Source organism: Falco biarmicus, chromosome 3, assembly GCF_023638135.1.
Source record: "Falco biarmicus isolate bFalBia1 chromosome 3, bFalBia1.pri, whole genome shotgun sequence".
In the NCBI taxonomy this organism is placed as follows: Eukaryota; Metazoa; Chordata; class Aves; order Falconiformes; family Falconidae; genus Falco; species Falco biarmicus.
In genome coordinates this window covers 99923697-99938985 of record NC_079290.1, presented here as the reverse complement: position 1 = coordinate 99938985, position 15289 = coordinate 99923697, and the positions used below count along the sequence as shown (strand labels likewise).

The window sequence follows — 15289 nt, the reverse complement described above, 5'->3', positions numbered from 1 at the left end:
CTCTTCATGTTACAGAACCATACCATTTATCACTCTAATATTCATCATATACTTTATTTTTTTTAAGTACAAGTGGGCAAAATATCTCTGTTTTTCTCCATCTTAAAGAGGCCTCTCAATCTCCACTTCTTACAAAGACTTTCATAATGAAATTTTTAAAACAGCAGAGATCACTTGGCGCGGAAACTTTTATTTTCAACTTAGCCCAACAGCTGTCCCATTGAAAAGTAAAAAGTCAGCCCTGCTGGAACCAAAAATCTTTCTGAAAAATGGGAAGCAGCATCAGTTTGCTGTTCTCTTCTTCAGCAGCTTGTTGAAAAGCTGATCTACCAGATAAGTGCTCAGAAAAGCAAGAAAAAAAAAGAAAGGAAACCCAATACATGCCAAAGCCTTTTTAACCCCTTAGGACTGTACTTTCTGCATGCAGGCAAAGCAAACCAAACCCATCAGACCTCTGTCCTGATCCTGTCCCACATCATTCCCACGGACCTCAATTAATATTGTGTCCTCTCTCAGTACATATTTGAGGCATACTACATACATAAGGCATATCTAAAATGCCTTAGTGTCTCATGCACCTTTCAGTCCTGGAGCCATTCTGCCACCTCCCATGAGGAAAAAAAAAAAAAAAAAACCCAAACAGAAATTCCCCAGCAGAAGGGAGATGAATGCCAGGTGGCAGAGGCAGCAAGAACCCCAACCGCACACCCCCAAATTAACTACAATCCAGAAAGTTCAGCTGAAGTTGCCCACTACTCGCCACGGTCTGCTTGGGTAAGTCACAGGTGTTTTTCCAAGGAAAAGGAAGCACACCTGGCACACCGTTTGAAGTCATAAAAATCACGCTATGATGTGTCCGACTGCTTCCCTTTCCCGTGGCCATCTGCTACCTCTCCACCCTGTGAGCCACAAGCTCTTAAGGAATCACCCCCGGCTCTTTGCTCCAGCTAATTCGGCAGGAGCATTTTCCACCTGCAGCCACACTGAATTACAAGCTGTTAATATTCTTAGTTCACTCCAGCATTCACATTCCTTGAATCCATACATGCAGAGGTGGATTTCAGTCTTTTCCACACCATATCCCAAGGTAGGTTTTTAAAAATCTTTATTTAGTAGCCTATTTTTTGAAGCACAAACAAACAGAAAACACATCTGAGTAGTAAGGACAAACTAGAGGTTAACCTGCTAATCGGATGTGTGAGTTTAATCAAGTGAAAAACTTTAACCAATGAATTAGAAATTTAGCACTAGTGAATTCAGAATGAGGCCTCCTTTGGTGAAGAGAAATCTTTGCCCTCATCCTGGTAAAACAGGAGAGATGTGAAATCGGTTTAAACATCCTTGTTCAGGCAAACACCCATAACGTGAGACCAAGCACAGTTTTGTCCAAATTTCTCCCATCCCTCAAAAAGGCTCAACAGGAGCATCACATGGCCGAAGGAAGCATATGGCAGAACAGCATGGGAAACACTAAGGCAGCCCATTACTTCCTTTTGCTAATTTTATTCGATCTGCTTGGTGGAAGAAACTTTCCTAAAACTATGCAATTTGACCAAGTCAGGGCAGGGGGGAAGAACTGCTTTGTCCTTCAACTAAAGATAACACCGGCAACGCAGTCTAAAGAGAATTAAATCCCCTTTTTAGTGTTGTTTGTTTTTTTAAAAACAGGTTTCAGATGGTTATACGTGCATGCAAGTTCCTGTTCTAGAACACTGAAAAAAAAGACAAAGTATAGTCGTGCCCCCGTTTGGGTAGATGAGGAGGAAGGTGGAAAAGTTACTCCATAAACTACCAGGGGAGTTCCTGAATCAGAAGCCTTCCTTCTTTACCGGTATCACTGAAGTGTAATAGATTTGCATTTGTTTACAAAGAAACATGTTATCTTGCATGTTTAACAGTAAGTTTGACCGGTTTTCAATGTCTGTAAACACTGCTTGTAATGCACCAGTGCTCCAGGAGCCCATGCAGCTGGGGACCTGTGTGTACACCCCAGTCAAAAAGTTCAAATACAGATACACAAAGTCATGAAACAGAGTTGTTCTCTCATGTCCTGGTAAGATTTTCTTCTTTAAAATGGTAATCAAATAGACATCAGTCCCCCATGATCTGGCTCAAGGCTTAAAGAGTATCTAAAAGCTAATTAGCCCCTTAAAGCATCCCAGCCTTAATAAGCACTGTGGAGCTAAAGCCACTGCACTATCTAACCTCTCAAAGCATCAACAACATGGAGTACTTAAAACAGTCCCAAATGCATCCATATCAAAGTCAAAAAGATTTCCAGAGCAGTGTTTAAAAGTTGATTTTAACCGGCCCTGTTCTTGTACTTTTTTTTTTTACTTTTTTTTTTACCTTGTTAAACATTAAACTGAAGTGCACACAAGTTTATAACCCAGGCTTTTGCAAATCTCTGCAAAATGTGGCCATGTCACACACATAATTGCAAGCAGTCCATAATCCTTTTATCTTCTTAAAAACTCTACAATGGACAACACTCAGTTCTATACAGTCTGTTTTTTCTCTGCATTTTATAACGTCATGTCAAGCAGCTTTTAACAACTTTTGCCAGAAAAATGCTGAACCTCAAAAAAAACCCCATCATGTCGAACATGTATTCAGTGTTTTCAACTAGTTCATTTGTACACTTTAACCTCTGATATAAAGTGCTTTCTAAAAAAAAATAAGTTCTTTATTAACCAGAATGAGCTACGTTATGCTAAAAAACTAATCTTAAAGTTAATTTTGGTTAAAAGTGTGTGATTGCTGAGATATCTACAGAACTCCCCTGACTGTAAAAATGCAAGCTTTGTGCAAAAATCTATCCCAGTCAAGGCTTTGGTAAAGAGATTGCAGCAGTCACATAAGCTTCCAGTTTTTCTTAGAAAAGAACTGTGATTTAAAATTCCTGTTTAATGGAACTACAGCCTCCACTCACAACTAAGTAACTCCTGTTATCTGGGGAAGATGTTTCTCTCGCACAGCAAATATAGCATATATCCTTAACACAAGCACGTCCTCAGTCTGTGAGCATGTGAGCCTTTCATCATGGCAAAACAATAAATTTTCATCAATATTATCGGCACTAATTTAGAGAGCCTGAGTAAGAAGGAATATTATCAGCAACTCCTCTTACAAAACCCATGTGCCAAGCTTCCTCCCACCCAATGAAGCTTTTTCCACAGGCATTTTTACTTCGAGAATCCAGCTCTTCCGTGGATTTCTTCAAAACAAAAGCCAAAAATTAGCTGTAGTCCTTCCTAGCTACAGTTCTTGGTGCTGTCCTATTACCTTAAGTACTCCAACATAAACACTGGAAGTCACAGCAACATACTATTTCTGTAAAATGCAACAAACTCCAAGGCTATGACACTCATCACAAATGCAGTGGAAATTATGATCTTACGCTAACAGGATCTAGAGAACAGAGAGCTTTGAAATCCTTATGTCTCCTCTTCCAGAGGTACTTCCCAGCTTAAACTTTACCGTATAAGCAGTATAAACACGTGTAAATCACAGTCTACTTTTACACTGGAAACGCATCAGTAAAAGCAAAAGGCTTTACTGCTGCTGTAAAGAAAGTGGTAATGCTGGTTTAATTCAGTGTGCAATTTTTGGTTTTGCTCCATTTGCAAAACACATATCAACAGCATTCAGAAATGTTAACAAAGAAACAAAAAACCTTCTTCCAGGGTTATCTTCACTTGCAGAGACGACGAGCAGTCGAAAGTTTTCTTGCCTCGTATCTCTGAAAAAGCTTGTGTGTTTCTTACAGAATAACACTCCTGCACTTCACATCAGCACAATCGTGCCTGGTGAACGGCAGCTCTGCAGCACCCAGAGCCATGCCTTCTACTCTTAACCGGGGCCAGAAAGCCTTCAACAATTTGCCTGGTCGAAGCTCAAAGTCCTGTTAAACTACCCTTTCAACAAATTCTGCAGATTCTGATGCTCCTTCTAGCATAAAAGTGAGATCCCACTCAGAGTGTTTAGTCATGAATTGGTGAAAACTCAAGCGAGGGCAGAACGGGAAGCCACACGGTGTTGCTTCAGTGCTAAAAGCCCTTGGATTTCTGTCACAACTCAGAGCTATCAGGAAGAAAAGGGTTGAATACCTAGAGCATGCCTTCAAGTGCATGCAGCAACATATACATAAGAGAACATCTTAATGTCATATTCCAATTACACATAGTAACAAAGATGATTATAGTAGTCAAATTTATTCCATACCATGAGACAAGCCATGAACACCTCAACAGCATGACCACATCATACTTCCCAAATGACATCACTTTAGCTGTTCTGATGAAAGCCTCCAGAACCCCATCCATCACACCTGAAGCAGCAAGAGAACTCCTTAGGAAAAGTCAAAATCCCTGTACGCACCAGTAACTTACAACAGCACTCGGGAAAGGATCAAGCAAGTGGGAAGATGGCTAGCTGGAAACACACAGCTGTCTCGGAATTTTTGGAGGTATTAGGAAAAGTGGGTTACATAACTGAGATGGAACAGTCAAGAAAGAGTATCAGAGCATGTAGAAATCAATGAAGCATGAGACCAAAGAGCAAAGTAACTTTATTTTAAAGGAAATTTCTCTATGTTTCTTATGTTTAATTCTCTTCAAACAGCTTTAACAGATTTATTGTGGTTTACAGAAGTTAAGGTTGGCAAATTATTGAATGCTTATTCTTGCTGCTGCTAACAGCTAAATTTTAAGAAAGATACCTTTGACTAAATAAAAAAAAAATTTAGCAGAAAATGTTAGCTGACAACTTTCTGCCACTGAAAAAAACTAAACCAAACCAGGCTACAGAGAGACACTGAAACAAACCATCACTGAACTACCCAACATCCCCAAAAATGAATTAATATAATGACATCTCTCTGGAAGGATATTAATGATGTTTTACTTATTCTTTATTGTTTATACTATTTATAAACCACCTATACACACATACACTAAAGTCAGTTAAGTTGGTCACACCGCCAGATGGTCAGGCTCAGAGCAAAGACGTCACACCTAAACATGATCTGCAGAAAAAGGATGTGACTGACTTTTAAATATAGATTGCAGGCTACTTTTAAAAAATGTCATGCTAAATTCTAAGGTAAAATAAAGTCGACTTAAATATTTGCTCATAACATTTTCTGAAGTCTTTAAAGTCAATTTGATGTTATTATGTCCTACCCTAGAGCATGCTCTCCTAGCTCTGGCCATCTCACGTGTAAAGCCCACTCAGATCACAGGACAGGGTGAGGAGCTGTCACGGCAAAGCCGTCCTGCAAGGGCGAACTCCCTCAACACAGTACCCCGCGCACTCTGCTGCCTTCTGCGCAGGAATGCATCCTCCAAAGGAATCTTGCTCTATTGTACTTGAGTAGTAACTGGACAAAGAAAACGTCTGCCATGATTTAAAGAAATAATGTGGAAGGGAAAACACAGTCTATTCTGCAAAATACCTTTAACTTCTGATTAAATGAGCTACAGCACTGAGAGAACCAATTGCGGTAGCAGACAAAAAACTACCTCCAAGTAAAGTAAAGGTCCTTAAATCCAACCGACCTCAATGCAGTTGATTCCACAAAACTGGGCTCGAGGTACTACGGCATTACAGGCTTTAAAAGCATCAGTCATTCTGCTCAACGTGACACCCTGAACAATGTGTTTGCAGGGGCAACTTTCTGTATAAATGGTATAGCAAATAAGACTAATGACTGTGGTTTAGGTTTGTCAGGGGTTTCTGAACCGTAATTTAAAACTAAAAAAACCTTCTGTTTAAATCGGCGTACACAGGCCAAGCAAAAAGCACAAGATCAAGGACCAATAACCTAATGCCCTACCTGGGGTTGCAGCCATTCACTGATACTTAAAGACTCTTAAGAACAGGCCAGGGTAGAGAATTATTTTCTGTAGCATGCTTCCCTGCCAGGAAAGCTCACCACCTCAGCAAGAGTTCAATATCCCTAGAAAAAAAAAAACCCACCAACTTGATCAGAGGGAATCAACATTCCTGGATCTTTCCAAAAGCTGTTAATTCCCCAGAATGCCCAGCAACTGCTTTACTAAAGCACAATAGATGTATCCATCACCAAGCAAGATAGCAGCCCTTGACAGAACAAAAGCACATTGTTTCTCCCAAGAAAAGAAATTTGTTGCAGGGATGTATTTCTAAAAGCCTACACAACATACCCAAGAAGAGACACATCTTTATGAGGACAAGTAGATCACTCCTAATAAACACCGTGTTAACCCAAATGCATTATTTCCTTTATAGATTTTATTTTAATATCAGCTTTAATGAAAATGAGATTTTCTTAAATTAATGTGTTAGCCTAAGTTCAACAAATGGATAGTGCCAAGTCCTGCCCCAGTCACAAGGACAGGCTGTGGGTGACAACTGGAAAGCAGCTTGGCAAGAAAGGCCCTGGAGGTCCTGGTGGACACAAGCTGATCAGGGTTGAAGGCAACACCCTGCAGGGGTCCCCGACATCCTCAGCCATTCCGCAATTTCCCATCTGTATCACCACTCACACCACACCGTCACATCCTAGGGATAGACGCAGGGACACAATTCGACCCATCTCTGCATATACCACCAGATAACGTGACAGCACCGGAGCTGCTCATCAACTGCACAACCAACACCATACACCCACACCAGCTCCCATGCCCTGGTCTCCCCCCATGCCCCGTGCTCACGCCTCCCCCTTCCAAGGAGCACATGTTCTCATTCTGCAACAGCTGCAAATTGGAGCCACTGAAAAGAAGAGACCACCTCCTGCTCCTCCTCCCCCAAGGTAGGATCCTGCTCAAACCACCTATATTAAACCGTTCATTGCAAGTATTTTCAGCCACTGGGTTACATGTGCTTGTGGGATGTAGCTCTGGGAAGCGAAGGCTGGGGACAACGCTTATCCTGGGATATTTAGCAGAGCATTAAAACGTAAGGACAGAGTTACTGCAACATAACTGAGCCCCCCTGTACCAAATGGGGGCTGTCTCTCTGTGTGTTCTTTGCCTCAATTCTTCTTAATGTTAGTTTCTTCCTTCTTTTGCTTCTTTTTACTTGCTGAAAGGATTCTTTTTCTTTGCCGAGCTATAGGCTTTAGACACTCATCTCAGTCTTCAGAAACTTGCTTGATGGAGGTAGTTACCTGCTTTAGTTTATTCTCTTTATTTCCTACTTTTCCTTGAAGTAACTTTCATTTTTTTGAAGGATACTAATTATTATTTTTCAAACTCTACCTACTTATACAAGGAATTCTTTATTACTATTGCCTACCTCTGCCTTTAATCTTACTTTATGATTAAACACCTGAGAATAAAGTCTGCATAGAAAAAACCCTCAACTCCCATCCATAAGTTAATGGTCTTTAAGCAACTCTTTCCCCCCTGTATCATCACCCTGGCTCAGCACCTTCAACTTCATTGATACTGAAGATGAGCAGACTACTTCTAAGAGCCATTGTATTGGGTTTGCGTGGCAAGGTTTTCATAGCGTGGGGGCTACAGGGGTGGCTTCTGTGAGAAGCTGCCAGAAGCTGCCCCCCATGCCCGATGGAGCCCACGCCAGCAGCTCCAAGACAGACCCACCACAGGCCAAAGCCAAGCCCATTGCTGATGGTGGTAGTGCCTCTGGAATAGTGTATTAAGCTGGGGCGGGGAAGAGAAAAAAAATCTGCCCCAATAGAATACAGGAGTGACACTGTGAGAAAGCAGCTGCAGCACCCAAGTCAGTGCAGGAGGAGGGCAGGACGTGCTCCAGGCACCACAGCAGAGATTCCCTGGCAGCTCATGGTGAAGACCATGGTGAGGCAGGCTGTCCCCCTCAGCCCACAGAGGTCCATGGTGGAGCAGATCCCCACCTACGGCCCACAGAGGTCCACGGTGGAGCAGCTCCTCACCTGCAGCCCACTGAGGTCCACGGTGGAGCAGCTCCTCACCTGCAGCCCATGGAGCAGCAGATCCCCACCTGCAGCCCATGGAGCCCATGGTGGAGCAGATCCCCACCTGCAGCCCATGGAGGATCCCACACCGGGGCAGGGGGTGCCCGAAGGAGCCGTGACCCACAGGCAGCCCACACTGGGCCAGCTCCTGGCAGGGACGGTGGCCCAGTGGGCAGAGGAGCCCAGGCTGGGGCAGGGCTGGGGACGCCGCAGGGACCCCCTGGGGCCGGCTGGGCCTGCGGGGCTGTGCCCTGTGGGGGACCCACGCTGGGGCAGGGGGGGAAGGGCTGCAGCCCTGGGAAGGACTCATCTTGGAGAAGGCCATGGAGAACTGTCTCCCATGGAGGGACCCCACGCTGGGGCAGGGGCAGCGTGAGGAGGAAGGAGCAGCAGCAACAACCTGTGGGGGACTGACCGCAGCCCCCAGGCCCAGCCCCCTGCGCTGCTCAAGGGGGAGGAGGTGAAGAAATTGGGAATTAAAGCCCAGGAAGAAGGGAGGGGTGGGGGAAGGTGTTTTTCTGATGCAAATGGTAACAAATCAAACTGATTTCCCCAGTCGGGCCTGTTTAGCCCCCGCCGGTAACTGCTGGGCGATCTCCCTGCCCTCACCTCGACCCACCAGCCGCACGTTACATTCCCCCTCCCCTGAGGGCTGAGGAGGGGGTGATCGGACAGCTTCGGTGGGCACCTGGTGTCCAGCCAGGGTCAACCCACCAGAGCTACACAAAAAGGCAGAGATGACACTGTCAGCTGGGTTCTTATCAGCTACATACACATCCGCACATCTGACGCAAAGGTTTAGAGAGTTTGCGAGTGCTTTTGTTTTCTTTTTAAAAGAATGTCAGATCATAAAAGGTTGAACCTACAGGACTTGCTGGGTTCTGACACATCCTTTGGCAGACAGCATTAGTGAGGGATCAGCTTCTCAGACAGTTGTTCTTCAACCCGCAGCGTGAACACACTACCACTGGTTCGAATCAGTGCATTTCAAAATCAGATTTGCAAAAGAAGTTACATAGCAGAAACTTGATGCAAAGGGCAGAGAATAAACAAAACCGAAAATACTTCTCCCAGGTGACACTCATAACACTTTCAGGCTGACTTTTTTTTTATTTGAAAAAAAGAATTTTACTGTACTGAATATTAATTTTTCCACTCCAAGTATGTTTGCTTTGACAATCCACATACTGTTTAATCTGTTACTGAACCAAGAAAAACAAAGATCTCCATAGCTACCAACAAGCTGTTATGATAGGATATGATGGCAGTTGTTTGGGCAACACAAAACTTTCATGCACTGGGTTTGTTGCTGTAGCAAATTAAAATGTATTTGGGAACAGTTGTGTTCTTTAGAGATACCAGCTTTCCTCACTCCTGTAAAACCCAGATGCAGTGGTAGCTGCTCTTTTTGGAGATGAAGGATGTCTAAATCCTTCAGTTCCAAGTCCCATGAAAGGGCACCCACATATGGTTCTCTCCCCTACATTTACTGAGCATTATAAAAAAAAATAAAAAAATGGTCAGAAACAACAAAAGTTGTCCTTCTCCATAAGGAGGAACTGCCAGGAGCTGAGTGTGGAGAAGGAATGCATCCTATGGGAAAGGAGTGACCCTCAGCCAGGAGAAGAAACTGAGAACCACCCGAGCAGCCGTGTGTCAGAACAGAGAGAGTAGAGGGTGAAGTAAGGAAAAAGAGGAATAAAGCCAGGCTACAAATAACATCAGGCTCACTAATAGAGCAGCAACAGAAACATGAAGTTCAAAGAAATAGTTTTGGTCATTTGCTTTTAGACAGACCCTCTTTCTTAACCAGCTCTATTCTACTGGTTAAAGGACACACACCATACCACATCAATTCTGGCATAGGATTAGTAAAATAGAAAGATGGCCACAACTGAACTGGAAAAGATCTTGTCGTCAGTTCTGTTGGCCAACACACACTAACTGGAAGTATTCTGGGAACAGCTTTTTTTTTTTTTTTTTTTTGGCAACAGTGAAAAAAAAAAGCCAAAAAGCCAGTCTCATCACCAAGTGCAACACCAGCAGTCAGGAAGCGAAGACCTCGGAGGGGTGGGGGAAGCTTTGCTGTGCCCACCACCACAGGCACACGGTTTCTGTTCCAGGTTACAGCCCCGGGACACTGTCAGCAACTCCAGCACCACAAGCAGAGACTTTATACCCAGCCTCTCCCTCCCCTCGACTTTCCTGAGCATGCTTCCTAAGAACTATGTGCTTCTAACCAAAATGGATTTCAAACAGCCCATCCACAGTGCGCCACACTAAACAATCAACTGCATAAATAGCCACACTTGTTTACTGAAGGCAAAACCTACAAGAAACATGCCACAATATTTATTTATACTGGGCAATGACAGCTTTTCCAGTTTTCCAGTACAGGTTTTCCAGTTACTCTCAACACAACTATACTTCTGCAGAAGTCAGGGGCAGAAGTTGCTACCATGTCATAGGAACACATTCTTCACAAGACTTCTGTCCCAGGTTAATCAGTTCACCTTTTATGAAAATGTACAGTGAAATAGCTAGTTTTAAGTATGTACCTGATAGCCTTATAACTGAAAGGGCCTGATTACATAAAATTTAAGATGGGGGAGGGGGGAACAGCCTAACAATTCACATTTTTAGAAAAACAAATATCCAACTCCCCAGCTGACAATGACAACATCTGCCTTGAAAAGTAATATGGAAGCCCCTGAATAGCAGCAGTTCTGCTAAAAAAAAGTCTTGATATCACTTGAAAGTTACAGCTAATTAAAAGAAATACACTGCACCTTACAAATCCATTCTAGAAAATACAACATTGTATCACTCAAACTCAGCATGCTTCTTGCTCTAGAACACAAAATTACCTCTAGACTGGAAAGATGAAGTTTTTAAAAATAAATCATGCAATATTCATTTATAATTAAGTATCTTTTTAGGGAAACAACTTACTTGATTGAGTTTCTGAAGTGGTCCTCAGCAGGATTTTTTACGGTACAACTGTTCAGCAACCATAAGTCTGCTTCAGCAGAATTGTCTAGAAGACAGAAAGATACAAAACTGTGTTAAAAATTACCCAACCTGTCAACTCCTACTTTGTATCATATAAAAAAATTCCGCATTATCAATAAGTTTACTATTTGCAAAATGATTTTCTATTCAACATTTAAAACAATTACATTCTTGGAAGGGATTTTTTGTTTGCTCATAGTTGCTGGTTTGTGTTTTAGAAAAAAAAAAGAACAAAACCACACACCAGCATTTCCATTATTTCACTCCCCCCCACCCCCACCCCCCAAGGAAGAATGAACATGTATCTCATCTACCAGCTGAGATGCAACTAGGTTACACGTCACAGAACACAAAGTTAAGAAAAGTGGTCACTACTCCCAAAAACACCAAGTCCATGGAAAGATCTGGACTACACAAAGGCAAAAGATCACCAAAAATGCACAAAGGTGCTTTTTAAATAAGCGGTCAACAAAAGCAGGTTTCATTAAGAAAAAATCCCTATGTCAGCTCTACTGTGAATTAGTACAACAAAAGAGACAAATCAGACTTTTTCGAACACTAATCTCTACTGAGGAGAAAAGTCAGAATAGCCAATTTGGAAAGAAACACATGTATTTCTGGTTTAGATTATATCTTAGTTATGGTATAATTCAGCAATTTTCAGACAAAAGATATCCATGCAGCCAGTATCTGCCCCCATTCAGATAAGCAATAGTTTTCTTCGAAAACCAAACCCTTCTGTATGTCCACAACCTATTGATATCTAAATGCATTAACAGAACTGAATCCCAGAATTACCTGCGGAAGCACAGCTAACAAACTCTAATCCTGTAAAACATGACCCATTGTACAGAATTACTGGCATAGTTATTTTTGTAGCGGAGTAACAACTTCATTTTTTAAAGAAAAGGATGGTGATAATACACCTCAAATATTCAAGTGCTCTAGCATTCATCGGAATAGCTCTGTATCACTTTGGGTAAGAAAATGTGTGTCGCTTGCCACTATGCAGTATATCCCGAGTATCTAAGCACTGACTGAGGTATTGTTAAATAACATAAGCCAATGAGCAATGAATAGAGCTAAACCATCCTTTTTAGGATGCCTGATTTGAACTGACACCCTGCTAAAGCAGAAGAAAGCTTGCAAAGATGTAAGCATGTTTACATATGCACTCTGCATGAACGTATCCACACAGGTGAAAATATCCTTTTCCCCATACACATACTTATGGCTCTAAAGGCTAAAGTGAAAAATCTGTCCTTCTGTCTCACTGCTGTTCTCTCCAAAGAAACAATCTTTTACAATTAACTATCAGTCATTTAACCTAGGAAGCAGGTAGAAACAAAACAGCACATAAAAGAGCAACCAAAGGACATACATTAAATAAGAGAAAGCATGCAGAAGGTTTCTAATTTCTGTTGATAAGAGATCACACCGTTACCTTGGATCAAACACTGGCCTCTTTATGACAGGGAAAGGCTACAAAGTGTTGATCAAAAATAACGTTCAGACCTTTAGCTGTTTTAAACATAAAGCAAAGGTACCAAGACCTGACCCTGCCTTGACAGGCTAGGAAAGAGGACCGAGTCCAGTTTTACCCCATGCAGAACTCCAAACAAAAACAGAACGAGCCAAAGAACCTCTCCTCCAACCCAGGCTGCATGAAAACAACCTTTTCAGACTAATGAACATCCTATTACTGTTAGATAATTATAGATGAAAAAATTAATAGGAATTACATGCAGAAAAGCGAAGAAAGGTAGTGTCAAAACCAGAAAAAGGGTGAACTCTTGGCCCAGCCAAATTCACCAAGTATGAAAACAACCAGATTTTTTAAACGGTTTTCCAGTAGCACTACCAAAAACTGTATTTCTTACTCTTTTCAGCACCATAAAACGTTTATGAATTCAGCTCCGCTCCCATAACACACCCACCTAGAATCACAGAGGGACTAAATAACAAGAGACCGGCACTGTAAGCCAGACGGGAGCTGGAAATACATTTAACAGCCAGGAGTGTCAGTAGCATCACACATCGCTGCAGAGCGTAACAATTTTCAAGAGATGTCTTTATTCAGAGGAGCAATGCCTCACTGCAGAGAGCACCAGCTCTGGGCTTGGCTTCAGTCCCTCCTTGCACTGCGGTCTCCATGCGGGAAAGAAAAGAGAACCTCACCGTAACAGTACTTCTCCCCTAAAGCCAAAATAAAGCCCCTTTCTTCAAAACATCACTGGAAAAACTAACACGTTTCTGTTTAGAAAGACCTTACAGACTAACTCAATAGGAATCTTTTCCTACAGCAGTTTGGATTCCAGGCGATTAATATATTCTAGCTCCTTGATCAGGAGTCTGAGGGACAACAACTGCAGCACTTGCACATATTCAACCTGTAGGAAAAAAATCTCCCAAACACATTTAAATGGGTTCCTTCACAGGTTTCACCCCCTGCAGAACAGAGGGTGCAGAATAAAGGCTTCTGCAGAACAGGATCTTCTGAGCAGTTTTGGGAAAAGGAGTCTTATTAATGTATACATCTAAAAATCACTTCAGAAAAATAGAGATGTAGCAGAGGCTTGTCCTCTGCTTACAGCAATCACAGAATCACAGAATCACAGACTGGTTGGGGTGGGAAGGGACCTCTGGAGATCATCCAGTCCAACCCCCTGCTCAAGCAGGGTCACTGGAACAGGTTGCACAGTCACGTCCAGGCGGGTTTGAATATCTCCAGAGAAGGAGCCTCCACAGCCTCTCTGGGCAGCCTGTCCCAGTGCTCTGGCAGTTCTTCCTCATCTTCAGTTAGAACTTCTTGTTTGTGCCCATTGCCCCTTGTCCTGTCACTGGGCACCACTGGAAAGAGCCTGGCCCCGTCCTCCTGGCACTCGCCCTGAAGATATTTGTAGGCACTGACAGGGTCCCCTCTCAGCCTCCTCTTCTCCAGGCTGAACAGCCCCAGCTCCCTCAGCCTTTCCTCCTCAGGGAGATGCTCCAGCCCCTCATCACCTTCACAACCTCCGCTGGACCCTCCCCAGTAGCTCCCTGTCTCCTGAACTGGGGCGCCCAGCACTGGACCCAGCACTCCAGATGTGCCTTACCAGGGCAGAGCAGAGGGGCAGCATCCCCTCCCTCGACCTGCTGGCCAAGCTCCTCCTCATGCCCCCCAGGGTCCCACTGGCCCTTTGGCCACCAGGTCACGCTGCTGGCCCAGGGGCAACGTGCTGCCCCCCAGCCCTCCCAGGCCCTTCCCCGCAGAGCTGCCCCCCAGCAGGCCAGCCCAGCCCATGCTGGTGCGTGGGGCTGTCCCTGCCCAGGGGCAGGACCCGACACTGGCCATGGTTGGACTCCATGGGGCTCCTCTGCCGACCCCCCAGCCTTGCTCCGTATCATCAGCAAACGTGCTGATGGTACAGCCAGTCCCTTCACCCAACAGCATAGCACCACCTGCTATAATAGTATTATTTTATCATATTTAGTTGTTCTATTTCTGTATTTTTTAATCTTTTTTCTGATTAACTCACTCTCTCATAGGTATACATCTACACACAATTTTTGATTATGTGTGCATATAAATAAACACACATTTATGAGTTCTATGTATTTACTAATTTCATACCACAACTCTTCAAAACCCTATCTGAGTTTTCCTAGTTTTTTACTGCACTGTTCATATGTAAAAAAATTGCATGCAGTGGTGTGGATTCACCATGATCTACTCTATTTTCTCAAGCAAATTTCAGTTTAAAAATTTTAGTTAATTTAATTTAAAAAATTTATTAACCAACGGGGCATTTTTGTATCAGATTGCAGGAAAATATGCACATTTACAACACTGCAGGGGGCAACTTGCCAGTGGTAACGTTTTGCTTTCAGAGCTTTTGATGCCGTTACACGGAACACGACGTCTCGACGGACGTGCTGAAGCAAACACAGACCAGAACACCAGATCCGAGTTGGCATGTACAAACAAGATCTGCAGGCTTCATAATTACTGAATATTAAGCAACACCGGGTGTAAGGGTTCTTCATTCGGGGCAGGGGGATTGGAGAGACTAGATATATGTATATATATATATACACGCCTATATTTATCTATGTGTATAGACCTATATTTACTCATATATATGTATCTACATATATTTAAAAAAAAAAAAATCAGTGTTCTGACATGAGTAGTCGCTAGCATTCAATGCATGCCCAAAGAAAGAGTAAAATAGCCCTGACAAGTAAGTTGAGGCTGCTAAATACATGCCTGCACTGGCAGGGGCAGAGAGACCTGAGGTTTCTCTGTTTATACTCCAGGAAGGCTGACGTGAAGTATTTAGGTCTGGATGGAAA

At 43.1% G+C, this 15289-nt stretch overlaps 1 protein-coding gene across 1 annotated transcript in view; it reads right to left on the bottom strand.

Moving 5' to 3' along the window:
* Window positions 1-15289, bottom strand: part of CDKAL1 (CDK5 regulatory subunit associated protein 1 like 1) — a 427425-nt gene that overhangs the window by 344669 nt on the left and 67467 nt on the right. Inside the window, exon 5 of the mRNA XM_056332411.1 lies at window positions 10895-10979. Within this exon, the coding sequence (XP_056188386.1) occupies window positions 10895-10979 (85 nt within the window). The remainder of the gene's footprint in view (window positions 1-10894; window positions 10980-15289) is intronic.